This window comes from Poecilia reticulata, chromosome 9 (genome assembly GCF_904066995.2).
Source record: "Poecilia reticulata chromosome 9, P_reticulata-male-v2, whole genome shotgun sequence".
In the NCBI taxonomy this organism is placed as follows: domain Eukaryota; kingdom Metazoa; phylum Chordata; class Actinopteri; order Cyprinodontiformes; family Poeciliidae; genus Poecilia; species Poecilia reticulata.
Window position 1 is genome coordinate 13,988,986 of NC_088838.1, and position 17,547 is coordinate 14,006,532.

The 17,547-nt window shown below is 37.5% G+C and overlaps 1 protein-coding gene across 1 annotated transcript; it reads left to right on the forward strand.

The window, feature by feature from the left end:
* The first annotated feature begins 226 nt into the window (after positions 1–226).
* On the forward strand, positions 227–15,906 carry bco2l (beta-carotene 15, 15-dioxygenase 2, like). Its single transcript, XM_008418957.3, has 12 exons — positions 227–356; positions 2,129–2,306; positions 3,654–3,865; positions 6,383–6,498; positions 6,632–6,734; positions 7,327–7,467; positions 9,882–10,042; positions 10,886–11,056; positions 11,998–12,135; positions 12,784–12,966; positions 13,103–13,213; positions 13,983–15,906. Exons 1-12 carry the CDS (start codon positions 248–250, stop codon positions 14,097–14,099), a joined length of 1,740 nt encoding a protein of 579 aa, XP_008417179.2. The 5' UTR covers positions 227–247; the 3' UTR covers positions 14,100–15,906.
* The last annotated feature ends 1,641 nt before the right edge of the window (positions 15,907–17,547 follow it).

Genomic DNA, 17,547 nt, shown 5'->3' on the forward strand with positions numbered 1-17,547 from the left:
ACCTAAATAACAGATTTCCAGGCTGCAGACACAGAATATTCTGATAGTAGATAAAATATGTAAGTCTGTGCAGACCCAACCTAGTTGAACAAACATGGACAAACATATAAAAGTCACATGCAGTGAAACACAACTTTAGATCTTTTCTTGTGAGACGTGTGTGTGTGTGCGCGCGTGTGCGTGTATGTGTGTGTGTGTAAACTGTGTTTGTGCCGTTTAGTACCCTGGATCACTTCCTGGATTGGAAATGAGGGTTCAAAGGTTTCCAAAGCTTGTATATTTCCTGTGTCCTTCTCGGGTAGAATCCAGAGAGCTAGCAGTCATGTCAACGAACACAGAGTCCCAGACACACAGCTGTGAGTACATATTCATTTCTAAAATTTACCAAGACAATGTGCATGTACTCATGTACTCACGCAGATTCAGCTGTTCCTAATTAGTATTGCTTTCTTGGCTAGTTTCTGACTTTTAAAATGGGAAATATTATATTTTGCATTACTTCTAAACAGTAAATTTTTTCTTGAATTCACTTGAGTTTTCTTTTTATGTGTTTTGATCTTGAGTAGTCCGTGGGGCTGAGTGGCTCTTGCTCCATCAGAACCACAACATATTGAAAAATACACAAGAGAGAATCATACCATGGATTTATCTGTAGTTATCAAGCTGCCTAAGACTGTTAGGCATCATAACATGTAACAATCCTTTGTGTTCATCACAAAACACACTAACCAGATGATACTGAGACTTTAGCACATTGCAATTCTATTTTATTGCATTTGAAAATTGAAAAAAAAAAAAGGGCTGCAGTCATGATAAGACATGTTGGCACTTCTCTTGTCTTCCTGCTCTCCAGCTGAATCAGAGCTGGTAAAGGAATTTGCACAATGTCTCATTAAGACCTTTTTGACATTCTCAGTTGTTCTCTGAAAATGAATCACAGACGGGTCTATGACGAGTGAAAATGAAAAGACCAGAGAGAAAATGGCATGCCAGATAGAAAGTCGTGCAGAATCAGGGTTGGCGTTGAAGGAAAAACAAATGAAGAAGAAAGAACGATTAAAATAAATCAATGTTTCAGCCGTGAGAACCGAAGGAAAAAACCAAAACTGCAAATAAAAACAACTTCAACGCTCAAGACTTTTTCTAAGTTCCAAGGTTGTCAGCATTCCTCACTTTGCTCACAATACGCTCGTTTCTGAGCGCTGGAAACTGCAGGAATAGCTCCCTAAAAATGGCACCGCGCATTCAGATATCATTTGCAATGCGGCAGTAATCACACTCCAAATTCACGTCCACATAATAAGATGTTCAAGCCTATTATCTCTGTGCTGCACACCCTCATTGTTATTGTCTGCTTTACTCATAGCACGGGAATGAACAAAACTCCCTGATTGGTTGCAATAACATTTACATTGTCAGAGAAACATTCTCACCGATGCTCAGCATGGGGCTTCGGTTTGTCCTCAGTGGTTTGCATTTGCTAATCATGTAATATACTTGCACATCTTTTATTGTTCCAGTGTTTTGGAGAGTATGAAGCAATGAAGTGTTAGGAACAGGCAAGGCAACAACAAAGAAAGTAATTCCTTTGTGCTTCTCAGGTCATCACCTCAGGGAGAAGTGAGTTAACACAAGTAGCGGCTTTTACAAAAACTGCTGCCTGTTACTGAGCAAAGAATGATTTGCTAAGACTCTCTCTAGTTTTTAGAATCAAAATGTTTCATATCATAAGATGGGAAAAAAAAAAAAAAAAACTAACACTTGACCGCAGTGCAAATTTTAAAACATATTTATTGTCACTGTTTTATGATTACTCATACAAACAAACAAATGTAATAGTCCATGGATTTATTTACAGATGACACACTTCTGCACTATTTTATCCAGTTCTCACACAGATTTTTTGCATAATCCCACTTCACTATGCAGTGGACTCTTCAAAATGTAAAAAAAATCCAAAGAGATACAACCTTCACAGCACTTTGCATCATTTAATGCTGCAGCTGCACAACAGTTGAGAAAACTTTGTTGGAAGGGGGAGCCATTCTTTACTGCATGATTTCCTGATTTCTTCAGTTCTCTGTCTCATATTTTCTGAAGTAGATTTTCTTTTTCTTTACTCTGCTAGTACCCAGCAGGGAACGATGTCCACAGGCCAGTGGGCTGGAGAGTGTGGCACCTTTGTTGCATTCAGGGGAAGAGACCCCTGACCCCATCCCCACCACCACCATGGGAATTATTCCAGCCTGGATTAATGGCAGCTTTTTGAGAAACGGTCCAGGGAAATTTGAGTTTGGAGAAGACAGGTGTTTACCCGACACTTTGAATCTGTCACACAATGCACTCATACATTGTATTTCTTCACTATACAAATGTAATAAAATATAGTACATGTTTGCTGATTTGTTGATAATATTCAGCTTTACTTACCTGAAAAGGCTCAGGAAACAAATCAGCTTATTTTAAACCATTATGTGCTTAATTTTCTGTACATTTTTGAATCCTAACCCAGGCAAAGCTGAAATGCCTAAACTCACCAGCCACTCTGTTAGGTAAACATTACCTAATCCAGGTTAGACATCCTTTTGTCTTGAAAACGTCCTTGTGGTCTACATAGATATGCAGTTGCTGCAGATTTCAGCCACACACATATTTGAGCACTCTATTTCACAAACTGAATTGAGATCTGGTGACTGTGGAGGCTTTAGGAGAACAGAGAACCCGTCATGTTTAGGAGTCCAGCCTGAGATGTTTTGGACTTTGTGATAAAATATTTTATCCTGGTGGAAATACCCATTAGAGGATGGAAAAAATCTGGTCATAAAGGGACGGGCATGGTCAGCAGCAGCATTCAGTAAGTAGTAATGTCTAATGCTTAGGTGGTAATAAAGAGCCTAAAGTGTCAAAAGAAAAATATTTTCTACACAGATTGAAATGTTAAGACAAAATGGATTATTTCTTGTAACTTGGTTACAGCAGATTGTGACTCCACCAGCAGAATGTTACAGGCAAATAGAGAATTGTCAGATCAAGCAACATTTTTGAATCTGTTACCGTTCACCTCTGGTGTGACAAGCCTCGGTTTGTCTTTTGGTGACGGGAGTGGCATCTGCTGTGGTGTTCTGCCGGTGTAGTCAATTTGCGTCAACTGTTTATATGTTCTGGCTTTAGATATGGTCTTCTGCACACCTTAGTATTTATCTGAGCCGTAGTTACTTTTCAATTATTCTAAATAAATCTGCCTCCTCTGATCATTTTTCTTATAACTGCTGCTCACTGACATTTTTTTAATCTTTCTTTGATAAAAGAAAAGATAAAAAAAGACATTGCAGAAACATTGTTTGTTTCTGCAATGTCTGGCTTGCAGAAACAAACAATGTCTGGTTTGCATTGTCTTGCTAAAATATACTTTTAAGCATCATTTGATAATTTAGCTTTTACGTATGTATTTTGTCTCTCTTCCATTAGTCGGTTTTGTCACCAATTTTATTATTGATTCTAAGGTTTTATTTGTTATTGCCTTGAAAAGCATTTATTTTCAAAGCTCAGTCGAGTTGATTTCCCAGTAAAGAATCCATTTCCCATGTAGCACCCTCTAGTTTATCTCACCTAAATAACTTCAGTGAAATGAAATAGCTTTTTATCTCTTTCAGATACAATCACTGGTTTGATGGCATGGCCTTGATGCACCGGTTTCACATCTGTGAGGGCAGCGTAACTTACAGCAGCCGGTTCCTACGCAGTGATTCATACAACCTCAACTCAGAGAGGAACCGCATTGTGGTCTCAGAGTTTGGGACTGTCGCCATGCCTGACCCTTGCAAAAATTTCTTTGCACGTTTCCTTTCCCGTTTTCAGATTCCACGTATGTATTGCTTCTTTATTTATTGCATAATTCTGCTTGAAACATGCAGCACTAACAGTGATCGTTTCAGTATTATACCAACACCTTGGAGTCTTATGCATTATTGATCATCTGGGTTGTGACACCGCTGATGTTGTAAAGTTTTTTTTTCCCCCATCTCTGTTTTAAGTAAACCATGAAGGAAAAAAAAACATTTGTCGTCACGCTGAAGAGGGCAGACACCATGAGAATACACCTGAAATCTCAGTGGTCAAGTTTTTGCTGCAGAACTGAGCAAGAATAAAAATGCAGTTTGCCTTAGTTTGTGAAGTCCGCAAATGCAGCATCCTTTGCATTGCAATAGAATTACATTAACCAATTTAGGACATTTGTTGAATTAACAGCGGCTAATGAATTCTTGGTAATTTAATGTGGCAGTCGTGTCCAGAACGCAGCTTTTCAGCATAGAAAAAGAGGTCAGTTTAATTGGTTATGCTTACAAGCATATGCAGAAATCATTTCTTTCTCATTGACTCATTTGCAGTTACATTGTGCTTGAAATGTGACTTCAACACAGAGATGGTCTGGTAACGAATGATAATTTGTCAACACGAAATTATGACTGTTAAAAAAGCTGTCAAAATGACTATTCTCTTCTGTTTCATTAGGACAAGTACATTTGTCAGTTATTCAAAAATACAAATAAATATGTTAAAATGTACTTTATTGATCCCAGAATTGGGAAAATTATTGACAAGAAGAAGTCGTCCTGTGACAGTGATGATAAACTCCAAATAATGTTTGTAAATCCCAAAACCTGGTCTGTGATTGAGAGTTTTTCTGCTGGAAGTATTTCTACACTATTAAGTAGTTACCTTGTTTACATTTCTAGATACTATTAAATACGATTATTGTGTACTATTTAGCAGCATAGTTCCACATGGTGAGGCATCATATCTGATAATGGGTAAGTTTTATTTTTAGATGACAGTTTGTGTTTGTCGGCTGTATGTAGAGATAGACTTAAAGCCAAAGAGACTATATAAGTTTTTTTTATGGATAACCTGTGGGGATTTTTGACATCATAGAAACAGAAAACACAAAACATCACAAAAAAAGAGAAAAAAACCCATTTAGACAATATCATATATGGTGACTCAACGTTCAGATTCAGACTTGCAGTTAAGCACTAAATTATTCATAACCTCGATAGATTTGAATGTAAAATAATTTTTATTCATCCAAGAAGCTTATTTCTGATAGGAAATGAAAATTTGTTCTCTCAAAAAATTATTTAAAAATGTTCAATTTTGCTGCTTTAATTAACGGTTCATTAAAAACTGGGATTTTGAACATTATCCATGTCTCAGTAGTCTCCTGAAAAATCTTTATTGACATTACATGAGTCCAGATCTCTTTATTCTTGCTGACCTGTTTTCTGCTTGTTTCAACTGACAGTTTATCTTACATTTGTCCTATATTATATTTTATACTTGATGAAGGGCTCCAGATCAATGCAACTGGAAACTGATTTAGGTCACTCCAAAGCATGAAGACAAAAAAACAAGAGAACGTGAAATAAAATAAAACTAGTAACGTCTGGCTCAACCTGTTGCTGCTTTCAAATTAAGTTTACTAAAACTCCTTTTGAACAGCTGCATTATCCGTTTATCAAATAATTTTACTGAGTACATGAAAATCAATTTTTACCCAGCAAATAACAAGCAAGCAGTTATTAATTATACGTCTATTAGCTGCAAGCTACGTCGTCTTGCATCCTAATTTCTTCTGTTCGTCCTGTTTGCTCCGTATTTTGGCTGGTTTTTCTCTCAGTTTCTCTGCCAACTTCTTTCACTCTCTTAGCTCTCTCTGATGATAGAGCTATAAAGAGTGTTTTTCATGAAACTTTTAACTTTTAAAGCTTTCTTCAGGAAAAAAAAAGAAATTAAAAAAAAGGAAGCAAAAAATAATTTGAAAGTATGAGTTGTTGACATGTGATGTGGTGCCAGGAAGCGGAGTGGAATGGTGTAAGAGATTGGTGGGCTGCCCTCAGGTGCTCAGGGGGAATGTGTTCAGGCCCAGGAATGTGCAGGATGAATGGCATCAAAACAAGTCATGAGCACGTAGTTCTGAGGTCCACACATTCTTTGTTAATGTTTTAAAGCTTTCATTTACATGTTGCTAACGAGGCAGCCGGGACAAACCCCGGAAGGAGTGGCAGAAATCAAACAATCAAAGAAAATAAGAGCATGCATTTATATTTTACTGCTCTTGTCCTTGATTGCGCAAGAGGTGCAATGAATGTCTGTGACATACTAATGAAAGCCTGTGTGTGTGTGTGTGTGTGTGTGTGCGTGTGTGTATCCATTATTATTATTATTATTATTATTATTATTATTATTATTATTATTATTATTATTATTATTATTATTATTATTATTATCATTTCCGTCTCTCTATCTTGCAAGCATATGTACGTGAGAACGACGGAAATGTTTTGAAACACTATATGTTCCTGTCGTCCACATGTGTGAACAGAGCCTACAGATAATGCAAATGTGAACTTTGTCAAGTACAAGGGAGACTACTATGTCAGCACAGAAACCAACTTTATGAGGAGAGTGAATCCGCAAACCTTGGAGACAAAAGAGAAGGTGGGTAGTTAAAAATTCAACAAAGTCTCTTTATGAGACAGAGAGCTGATAAGAAGTCAGAGACTGAAGAGAAATGTGACAAGCACGAAGGTTGAAATGTAGGGGTTTTTTTTAATTGTCATTTCATGGTTAGGTGGACTGGAGTCAGTACGTTGCTGTAAACTCAGCCACAGCGCACCCACACTACGACCGTGAAGGAGCAACATACAACATGGGCAATTCGTACGGCAGAGATGGTGACCTAGTTTTCTGTTTGCATAACCTCCCATGTAAACCTGTCAATCTCAACATTAAAGTGAAGCAAGTGCTACTTTTTGAAAGATGCTTCTTTTCCTGCGCCACTACATCTCGTCTCGCAGAAGTATTGATTAACCTTTTCACATCACGTGACGATTAAATTAAAAGTTCATCTACTTCTATTAGAATCTTATGCTATTGACCAACAGAGAATAATGTGTAATTGTAAATCGGAAGGAAGGTTATTTGTGAATTAACAAAATGCTTCGCAAGGAAAAATCTGACAATGTCAATATTGTAGCTGTCCTGTTTTTGGGGGAAATCTTTATAAGGTTCGCACATTCATTTTTTGAATAGCTCAATCTCAGTCAGACTAGATGGGCAGCTTCTGTAAACATGAGATTTTAAATCTTGCCACAGTTTTTTGTGTGAATTCAAGTCTGCCCTTGGCAAAGGGCAGACTTTACACTAAACAATTCCAGATAAAGTGTTGCTGAAAAATGTTAGTTTTGGTCAGAGAACACATTTTTTCCCACTTGTTTTATATGTTCCCTACATAGAATGTGACAAAATAATATATAATTTCTCCAGGTTTTTTCTACACCATCATCCGCATCCCTCCTGCTGAGGAAGCGGCAGCAAAGGAGGACTCGGCAGACCTCAGCGGAGCCGAGGTGATTTGCTCCATCCCTGCAGCTGAATCCAGAAAACCTTCTTATTATCACAGCTTTGGTAAGACGCACACTTCGGCATGATAAGTAGTCCCCTCTCTTTACCTAATCTGCAGCTTAGATATGTAAAGAACTAAAATCAGTGACTACTGTTAAAGACAGTCAGTGACTATCAGTGACCCGTTCTGCTAAAATGAAACTTTTGTATGGCTTTAATTACTCCTACAGTGGTAGGTACAATGGTCCTACATAGGTTTGACTGAAAGGGTTTAATACAAAGAGTCTAACAGAGACTAGAGACTAACAAAAAAAAACCTATCTTGCAAGCATATGAACAGCAGAAAAAAACTGGGATAAAACGAAAGGCATGTCAGATCAAAAAGTCACATAGAAGAGTGAAAATGGCATTTAGGCCTGCAGAAACAAATCAGAGTGTATGACAGCCAAATGGCCAAAAGGCCCAGAAGCTTCAAAGTCACAGATCTGAAGAGGACTGCTAATTGATGATTTGTGTGAAACCTGAGAGGCAGCACCCAATTACAAAGAAGGAGCGGGCTGAAACAAAACATGACATTACATCTCTTAAAAACAAACATCTATTGTGATGTGGCGCAAATGCAAAATGTGCATCTCAAAGTTTGAAAGTGCAAATTCTTCCCACTTTCAAATTACACACTACTTTGTGTTGGTCTATTACATGAAGCCGTAATAAGCAGAAGTTAGTGTGACAAAATGTAAAATACGCTGAGGGAATTTTACATTTATAGCATTCGTTTTATGAAGCCTTTTTTGCTTGACACTAATGCCTAAAAGAACTCGAAAAGGGACAATTTTTTTTTACTATATTCCAAACACGTTTTCTTTACAAAACGCTCACGGTAATGTTTAGTTTATCTTGTTGTAGTTTGTGTTTACTCGTCTGCGTTCGCTTACCTTTCTATCCACAGATCAAGACTTACAAGCACTTTGCAGTTATATTTAGTGACTGCGCTCTTTGTTGGGAGTCCTCAACAAAAGAAAACAAAATTCAAGCAGCAAGAAGATTTGGGCTGGGAGAATTAAACCCTCCAACAAACAAACGCATGAACACAGATCTCAGTAAACTCAACAGCGTCAGAAGCTCAGAGCACAGCATGGAGTCTCAGGCAGTGCGGAAAGCCGCTGCCGCATTTTAAAGACCGTCGGCGGAGTAAAATGTGGAGGAGTCTGTTTTTTAATGGTTGGGCAGGGTATGATTGGACATTACAGGTCAGCTGATACCCACAGGGGCAACAAAGTAGCCATTAAAAATCAAGCTCTGGGCCAATGCCAGTCATCTAAAGCAAATAAGACTCCATTACTTGGCTGATTTAACACAGAGTTGCTCCATTTGTTCCCTGATCACATCTCGGTCTATATTTCTGGCGGACCACCCTGTCCCACCAGACTTCTGGGCACCGAGAAATCCCACATGTCAGGAAAACATTGTGCAGTTGTACAACAAAACCTGATATTACATTTGTCAGAGGAGTTCCAGGTCGTGTTCCAGCTCTCTTTTTTTTTTTTTGAAACGCTTTTGCCTGAACTTTTACCTATGAAGTGAAAGATGGAAAATGTCATTGCTGGGACCAGAAATATTACATTTGCAAGCTGATTTTGATGCATGTGGCTTCCTCCAGTCAGAGAAGAAATAAGTTAACAGCGTTAGATGGCTGAAGGGACCGAACAAAGTGCAGCTGCTTGTCGGTGTGTGTGCAGGTACGGAAGTCGTCGCAAAGATTGTTTTGATGGATCACAAGGCCTTGCTGTAATTGAGACCTGTTTTATTACATCTGGGTGTCACTTTATCAGGATTAGTTACTCTTTTCAATTACTTTTCTTTTAAATCTATACAGTACCAGTCAGAGGTTTACCTACACTCATCATCAGCGTGAATGTACAGTTAAGTTGATCCTATTTGAGCAATTCTTTCTTGCACACAGGATTAGTAATGTAACATAAATGTTTAATAATAATAATAAAAAAAGAAACATTAAAATTCGTTTTTAAATAAAGTGTTCTTAAGTCTCTGCAGTTGTCCATATCTCAACCAATAGATCAACTGTGCTGAAAATTCAGTTCTAAGCAAGGAAAAAAACAACAATCTAAAACAGTTCTGCCAATTCTGATACAAAAAAATATTTTTCTCAGCACCTTGTAAAAATACTTTTGACCAAATTTTAGTGGCGGTGTATGCATACAGTGTGACATTGAGTAGAGTTATTGGTTTAAAAAACACTGAAGATGTAAGCTGTGTTAAGAATCTACCCCGAATTAACAGCTCAACATTTGCAGGTAATGACTGTGTAATCCAGTCATTACCTGAATTTTATATCCCTTGTTGCCTTTGATAAAAAGCTTGGAAAGCTTTAATGAGCAATGTAAGAAACGAGCAGTTCTTCTTCTTGTTCTTTCTCATGCATACATTTCCTCCTGTGTTTTCCCATTTCTCTCCAGTCATGTCTGAGAACTACATCGTGTTCGTGGAGCAGCCGATAAAGCTAAATGTGCTCAAGTTCATGCTCTACAAGATCATGGGAGAAAGTTTTCAAAAGATCCTGAGCTGGGAGCCTCAGTACGGCACCGTTTTCCACCTGGTCGACAGGCACACAGGCCAGGTGCGTGACAACAGCTTCTGAGCTGCTGGAAACGGCTTAAATAATCAAAAGGTCTAATAATCGCCAGAGGGCAAACAGTTCAAGAAACTTTCAAGAAACGTTCTTCTTAAACTCTGAGCAAGGTGTGCGTGACATCTTTTTGTTTCGTTTTTGTTAGCCGGTATTTGTGCAATTTTAGACTTTAGAAAAGTTTTTTTTTTTCAAAGTTCAGCTCAACGGTTCTTGAAGAAACAGCAGTTTTATACTCATCAAAAAGGAAGCAGTTCCTCAAGTGATCTTTTTTTTTCCTTTACAGTTAAAAGATTTTTCATCTTAAATCCCCAAAATTGAAATAAACGAGAATTTTTCTTCAAAACTATGAAGAGATTTTAGAAATGACACGACCCCCCCTCCCCCAACCTGTTGTTTAAGCAGTTTGGAAAGCCTAAACTTCTGTGTGTGATCGAATTCAACGAGTACAATGAAGTGCAATGAAACTCGCAGTCGCACGTAGCTGCTGAAAAAGCAATAACAAAAATTTGAAAGCTGTGCATAGATCTGTGCATGCACGATTACATTTTTTTCTTATTTGTTCTGATGAGGACACACTCGGATGCTGGAGCCTTTCCTCAAACATTGTTACTATCATTTTCTTCGTCTCATTACACAGAGCACCCAATAAACTCACAGAAAAAAAAAATAAAAGAAATTCTGAAAAAGTTAAGGAGCAGGAGAACATCAGCAGATGGAACTCATCTCCAAATATTTACCAGAATCAGCTCACTTCCCGCCAACTTGTTTGTTTGATGGATTTTTACGTTGCTAGCGTTTCGTACTGTTCAGTGGTTCTAACTGGTCCAACAGGAGAGCAAAGTGAAATACCGAACGGCACCAATGTTCACACTGCATCAGATCAACGCCTATGAGGACAATGGCTTCCTGGTGATGGACATGTGCTGCGGGGATGATGGCGCCGTTATTGGAGATTTCACTCTGGAGAATCTACGGCAGGAATCGGGAGACGATTTAGACAAGGTGGACTAATGTCTTCCGTTGAAAATCTGAGCTCAGAGTTATGTGTTGTCCTTTTTTTTTTTTTTTTTTTTTTTTCATTTTGTCACATAACAAACTTGAATATATTTTCTCAAGATTTTACACAATAGATAAGCAGAAAATAACCTTCAAAGTCTTTTGTGACCTATGAAAGGTTTCCTGTGGCTCATAGTTCTCACTGGGTAACACTTTATTTGAAGGGGGATGAATAAGATTGACATGACACTGTCATAAACATGACATAACACATGTCATAAACATGAATCAGCCTTCATGAATATTTATGACTGTTGTCATAAAGTTTCATTCGGTAAATTATGACACTTTTAATACAAAGTTGACATTATTCAAAATGACTTTGTTATGACAACTTGACATTAACCAAGAAATCATTAATGTTTAAACTTTACCTTTAGTAACATAAAGTTACCTAATTTTTAAAGTGCAATCAGTAATACTTTTAGAACAAATTTATACCAGTAATGATTTATCACAACTAACCATGATAAATAGTTTATATCTGTAGTTTGAAGAAATGTGAAAAAAAAAAATCAAGAGGTGTGAATATGTTTGCAAGGCATTTGTAATTAGCAACATAATTAAGTTTTGTTTTTTCGGGTTGTGTTTGATAAAAAAAAAAAAAAAACATTAAATATACTTGTGTTTTTTTTTTTTTTTTTTAGAAAAAAGGTTTCTGGTACTTTGAGCTTCTAAAGTGTCGTTTCAAAAGTGTGGGAGAGATTTGTTTTAATCAACAAAAACTTTCATCAAACCATCAAAGTCTGTTTCTTTTTCCAGTCGTTCTGAGTCTTGTCATTTAAATAGCATCATTGTCCAAGTAGCCCCACGTTTTGTAGCTTTTCATCTGTGATGTCTGACAAATGTTCTGTTTTTTTATTTTTTTATTTTTTTTTATTTTGCAGTTTTACAATTCCTTGTGCAGAAACCTCCCGAGGAGATACGTGCTTCCTCTGAATGTGGACGAACAAACTCCTCTGGACCAAAACCTTGTCATGCTGCCAAACTGTAAAGCCACAGCAAAGAGGACAAATTCTGGGGAGGTAGGATCCAATAGTATTCACTTCTCTGTACGGTCACTGCACTTCCAAAGTAATATGTTTAAGTGTAAAGAATCAGACCTATAATCATGATAAATACAGGCAATTCTCTCCCACACATTCCAAGCAATTACCCAGCATAATGAGATAAGCTACTTTCTGCAAGACAGTAATTTCATGACTTATCACGGGCGAAAATGATGTCCACCATGCAGTGAACAATTGCCATTTAATAGCTTCTCTGAACTCCCCACACACACACACTCTCTCTCTTTTTGCTCCGTTTTCTTATGGCACAATAAAGAAAGAAATGGTGATGTCCAAGTTGTCATGGCTACCTGAGCAATAGTTTTCTCAGTATTGGTTCTTAGACACCTTGTGTTATATTCACCTTAAAAAAAATGGGAATGTGTTGCTGATTTCCACTGAGAACAAATGAATATTGCATATTGCAGTTAATTGGAACCGAGTTTGTGCGGAAATGTGTATGTTTTTATTTGAGGGATGATTTACTGCAGGGATCCATTCGTCTTTAGCAGGCAAGAATTGAATTTTCAACATCCCTAGGGAGCAGTGTGATGTAAATTAGATCTTTTAGGGGGCTGGGTGGGGGGAATAAACCCTCCTCTGCATTAATTTCTGACCCAACAGGTTTACATGACCCACGAGGAGCTTCACAATGAGGAGCTGCTGCAGTACGGTGGCCTGGAGTTCCCTCAGATCAATTACGACACGTACAACGGCAGACCTTACCGCTACTTCTACGCATGTGGCTTTGGGCACGTCTTTGCTGACTCGCTGCTCAAGATGGACGTCCACACCAAGGAGCTTAAGGTGCTCTATTATCCAGAGACAACTTAGATAGAGCTCACGGCTAAATGCAGCAGTTTTACAAAAGAACTCTGTAAGCTGGATTTACAACCTAAAACTGGCTCTGATAAAAGGTCTGCAATCCCCCCCCCCTGTTTAGGTGTGGCGCTATCCGGGCTTGTTCCCGTCTGAGCCTGTCTTCGTTGCCTCGCCCGACGCTGCGGAGGAAGATGATGGAGTGGTTCTGTCAGTCATTATCACTCCTAGAAAGGTAATTTAACAAAAAACACCACTGACACAAACCACCAGCACTTATTGTCAACTTAAAGTGCCTCTCAAAAGCATTCATAAACCTTTCACATTTTCTTTACGACCACAAAGTGCGATGTATTTTCATAAGACTTTATATGATAGATTAAAATCACACATAGGGTATACAGCAATTTTTCAACTTCTCACTATTCAATCTATTTACCTGAACTCAGAAAGCAGTATTTACCAACTGTACACAACGGTGCTCTGGTCAAATTAGACCAAAACCGGTCTTTATGGCTTATATACAAAATGTTATACTAACATTGCACATGACCCTGAGCACACCATCCACACAGTGCAACAAAGATCTGCAGCTGTAGAGCAGCAAAATGTGTTTCTACAAAATATTGACTACGTATTTACACCACATTTAAAAAATCTTTTAACATTTATCCTTTGCCTCCTTCTTCTGCCTTCTGTTGGTCTTTCATACAAGATCCACTGAAGTTTGTTGCTGTAATATTAACCAAGGTTCAAGGGGTATGAATACATTTCCAAGGCAGTGTAAGTAGGTTTTATTCAAGTGATAATAAAATCTACATTGTGAGGTGTTGTTAGCGAGTCTTTAAACTTTCTTTTTCCACTTATGCACCCTTAATGTCGTTGAAGGGAAAGATGAATGCACTACTACTTTTAGTGAGACTCTGCTCCTTTTGTAACCCCTTTTTTTATTTATTTATTTATTTTACGCATCGCATTTTATCTCCTCCTGTATCTGTTTCCAGGAGAAAAGTACTTTCTTACTCGTTCTGGATGCCAAGACCTTCACCGAGCTGGGGAGAGCCGAGGTCCCTGTCAATATCCCATGTGGGACCCATGGAGTGTTTAACGAGACGGGCTAGACGTGCTACTGTTTGAAGCTCTACGGCAAACCGCTGAAAGCAAACCAGCAAGAAATCCACTTTATCCACAGGATGGAATATTTCTCTTGATATCGCTGCCTATAAACATTCCTGTAATGAAAAAAAGGAGAAGACGTAAGACCAGGGGAAAACTGCACACTCATAGTATTTGTTTGTTCTTCTCTGAATGAGACTGATGCACTTTCTTGCTGCGTCCTGGTGTACCAGTTGGATGGTGATCTTAAAGGCAGTTTTTTTTTTCTTTTTTTTGCTAGTTACTTTCTCAAAAAATGTGTAATGTCCCTTTCAGAAAAAGGACTGAGCACCTTGCACTTGAAAGGACTAGAAAACAATAAATTAAAATCAATATACACTTAAAAAAAATTTAAAAATCCTTTTTTTTTCTTTTAAAGTGTTTTTGCATCACCACACCATCAGGAACACTATACTCCCATAGAGAAGAAAACAGCACTTAGGAAACAAAAATGCATCAGAGAAAATTCAATTTCTGTCGAAGTAATGTGATAAAAATGAACAACGTTTGAAACGGCTGCAAAACAAATGGATCTAACAGGTCAATAGCTTTCTGAGAGTCTAGTGGAGGTTGCATTATTCTGTGTTGTCTTACTGAAAACTACCCAAAACAAAGCTGCCGGACACATACGCATTGACATTTAGGGCCACATATGAGACCAACGGCAGCTTGTGTTGAACTGTGAGCTGAGCAAAAACACATGTTGTACCCATAATGACAAGTTAAAGGTGTTGCCCTTCAAATCCTGTCCCGGATTGACTTTACTGACCTTTTTTTAAATTCCTGCAGTGATTTGAATTAACTGATTTGAAGCGACACTTTGTTCTTTCCAGGCACTTTGTGAAAAAGCCAAGAGGTTTCAAAAATGTCAAGTCTCATAAATATGGATATATTATGGCTTATGCATTTACAGTGTTTTGACAGTGACTATAAACCAAGGGGTTTTGGTAAGTTTTAAATATGTCTCAACTTTAGATGACTCAAAATGAAAGAGGTTGTTCAGAGGTTTCATGTTTAGCCTGTCCCCATCACTCCTCACTAATTGAAATGGGATGGAAAAGGCCCATAATGCAATATTTAGATTAATTTACCAATTACATAGCAGCTCTATATTATCCTAGGGAATTAACAAAACTTCTGTTTTTTGTCATTATTCGCTTCTCCAGCTTCGTGTCCTGATAAATTTACTTTATGGGTCTCCCATGATACAAATTAATTAGCTCACATTTCTTGATCTAATCAATCATGCTTACCTTCTGTGAGTGTTTGACTGTTTGTGTGTAAGGGATGGTTTTCTGTGTATTCATCCCTAGTCTGTTGCTATTCTGAGGTTGGGTCATATTGGTTAATGGTACCAGGAGGAAAACCCAGAAATCAAGATTATTTTGGCGTGTTTCTGGATACAGTGTCATGTCAATATCTGCTCCATTGCAGATTTGTTCTGCGTTTCCTGTTTTGTCACACTTAAATGTTTCAGATCATCAGATGAATTTTTACATAACAAAAATAACATGCAGTTTTCAAATACTATTTATTTTTTAAAGGAAAGAAAGCCATCCAAAACAAGCAATCTCTGTGTGAAAATAAATAAATAAATGCGTTTGCCAAGCCCTGTAAGTAGTTGTGCCATCAAGCGTTTGTGCAAAGTGGCAATAAGTCATTCAGAACCTTGTGAACACTTTTGTGATCATTTCTCGCTGAATTCTTTCTATTCGACTACGTCGTTTAAAAAACATGAACAGCTGATCTGCGTCCAGACTTTGATTAGACCTTTACAAAATGTTTAAGTCCCTTGGAAATTGACTTTGTTTAATCAGAATCGGAATTCCTCTTAATGCCACTGTGCACAAAAGAAAGCGCAACATAATAATAATAATAATAATAATAATAATAATAATAATAATAATAATAATAATAATAATAATAATAATAATAATAATAATAATAATAATAATAATAATAGCAATCCTTTATATCAATGTCCTGCTACATAATCCAAATATGATTTGGTGGGCTGTCCACTCCTGGGAAGGTTCATGACGTCCTAATTTTTAGACGATGGCTTTTGTTGTTCACTAGAGTTAGATAATAACCATCAAATCATTTGGGGACAATCAGTCGAATAAAAAACAAAACAAAAAAAACATACACAACCACCATTTAAAGCAGTATATAAGAAAAGGACACAGATAGAGATAACAGGAGTCGACGTTCCTTAAAATGAGCCTAATTTCCTCATGCATGTCTAGATATGAAAGGGCATGACTGCAGCTAACAGTTAACCTGAATTATACTACGGAGCAGGCTAATTTCAGTGGCTCAGCCACGTATGACATGGCTGAGCTGTCTCACATTTTATTCTGTTTGCACAGCAGAAACAAAGCAGACTTTTCAGTCGTTGAGTTATCTTTCTATCATTGGTGTGAAACCATTCCAAGTCCCTGTAAATGTCTTTAATTAGAGCCAATCTAAAGTCAAAAATAAACGTTGGCCTTTTTTTAATCTTGACCACAGTATGAGACTCACTTTAAAAGTGTTTCTGAGGACATTTTAAACCACACAATTGTCAGTCATGCTTTCAAGGTGACAGTTTCAGACTGACTAAGCTTTTATTTGACCCCTGAGAGCAAGCCTGAGCTCCATGGCAGCTCTCCTGCTGATATTGCTTTTAGCATTAACTTTGACAACTATTTGAATTATTATTTCATTATTATACTGTGAATTTTTAATGATACCATGTAAATTCAGCATAATAGCCACACTTCTCTGAAGCTGACTGTGATTACTCTCAATAGTGAGAACAATGAGTTCCATATCTGGCTTTGTAATCCCCGACTGTCACAGCTTTGTGCCATCTTATTTTGACACAGTTATCTCGCATATGTTTGTGGTGCAACCGTCTCTCTCCACTGCACATAAGTATGCCTATTATTTGAAGAGTATGCAAGTAGGGGAGTCATGTAAATGTGTGAGTGTGTGTGTTTCCCTCGGGGCTTTTTCTAATTGCTCAAGTAGAAAAAAAAAAAAACCTGCAAATGTATAATGTAGTCAGAATGGGGTGTTTAAATATCCTCAGAGATCATGAATCGTGCAAGTCAACAGAAATGAAGTCTGACCTTGGACCTGACAGGGAGAAAAATGAGTTGAGAAAAGTATTCATTATAGCACTATTTTGGAAATAGAGGAAAAAAGGGTTTGATTCAGGAGTTTCAGCTGTTAAATAATAATAAAAAAAAAGAAAACGGAACTAGATACTTAGCATGCATATCCCTAAACTCTTCTACCCTACAGAGTTAAAATTAGAGCAATGCATCAATTTATAGACATCTCATGTAGTCTGTATGAATACCATACACTATAGTCGTGAAATATTCATTCCCCTTGAACTTCTTCACAATTTGTTATGCTAAAGCC

Bases quoted from the DNA above. Each gene is read 5' to 3' on its own strand.
- bco2l (XM_008418957.3), top strand. From the start codon at position 248: ATGAGGGTTCAAAGGTTTCCAAAGCTTGTATATTTCCTGTGTCCTTCT. The intron at 10,043-10,885 runs GTGCGTGACAAC...CTGGTCCAACAG, and splicing joins TCGACAGGCACACAGGCCAG to GAGAGCAAAGTGAAATACCG. The intron at 11,057-11,997 runs GTGGACTAATGT...TTTATTTTGCAG, and splicing joins CGGGAGACGATTTAGACAAG to TTTTACAATTCCTTGTGCAG.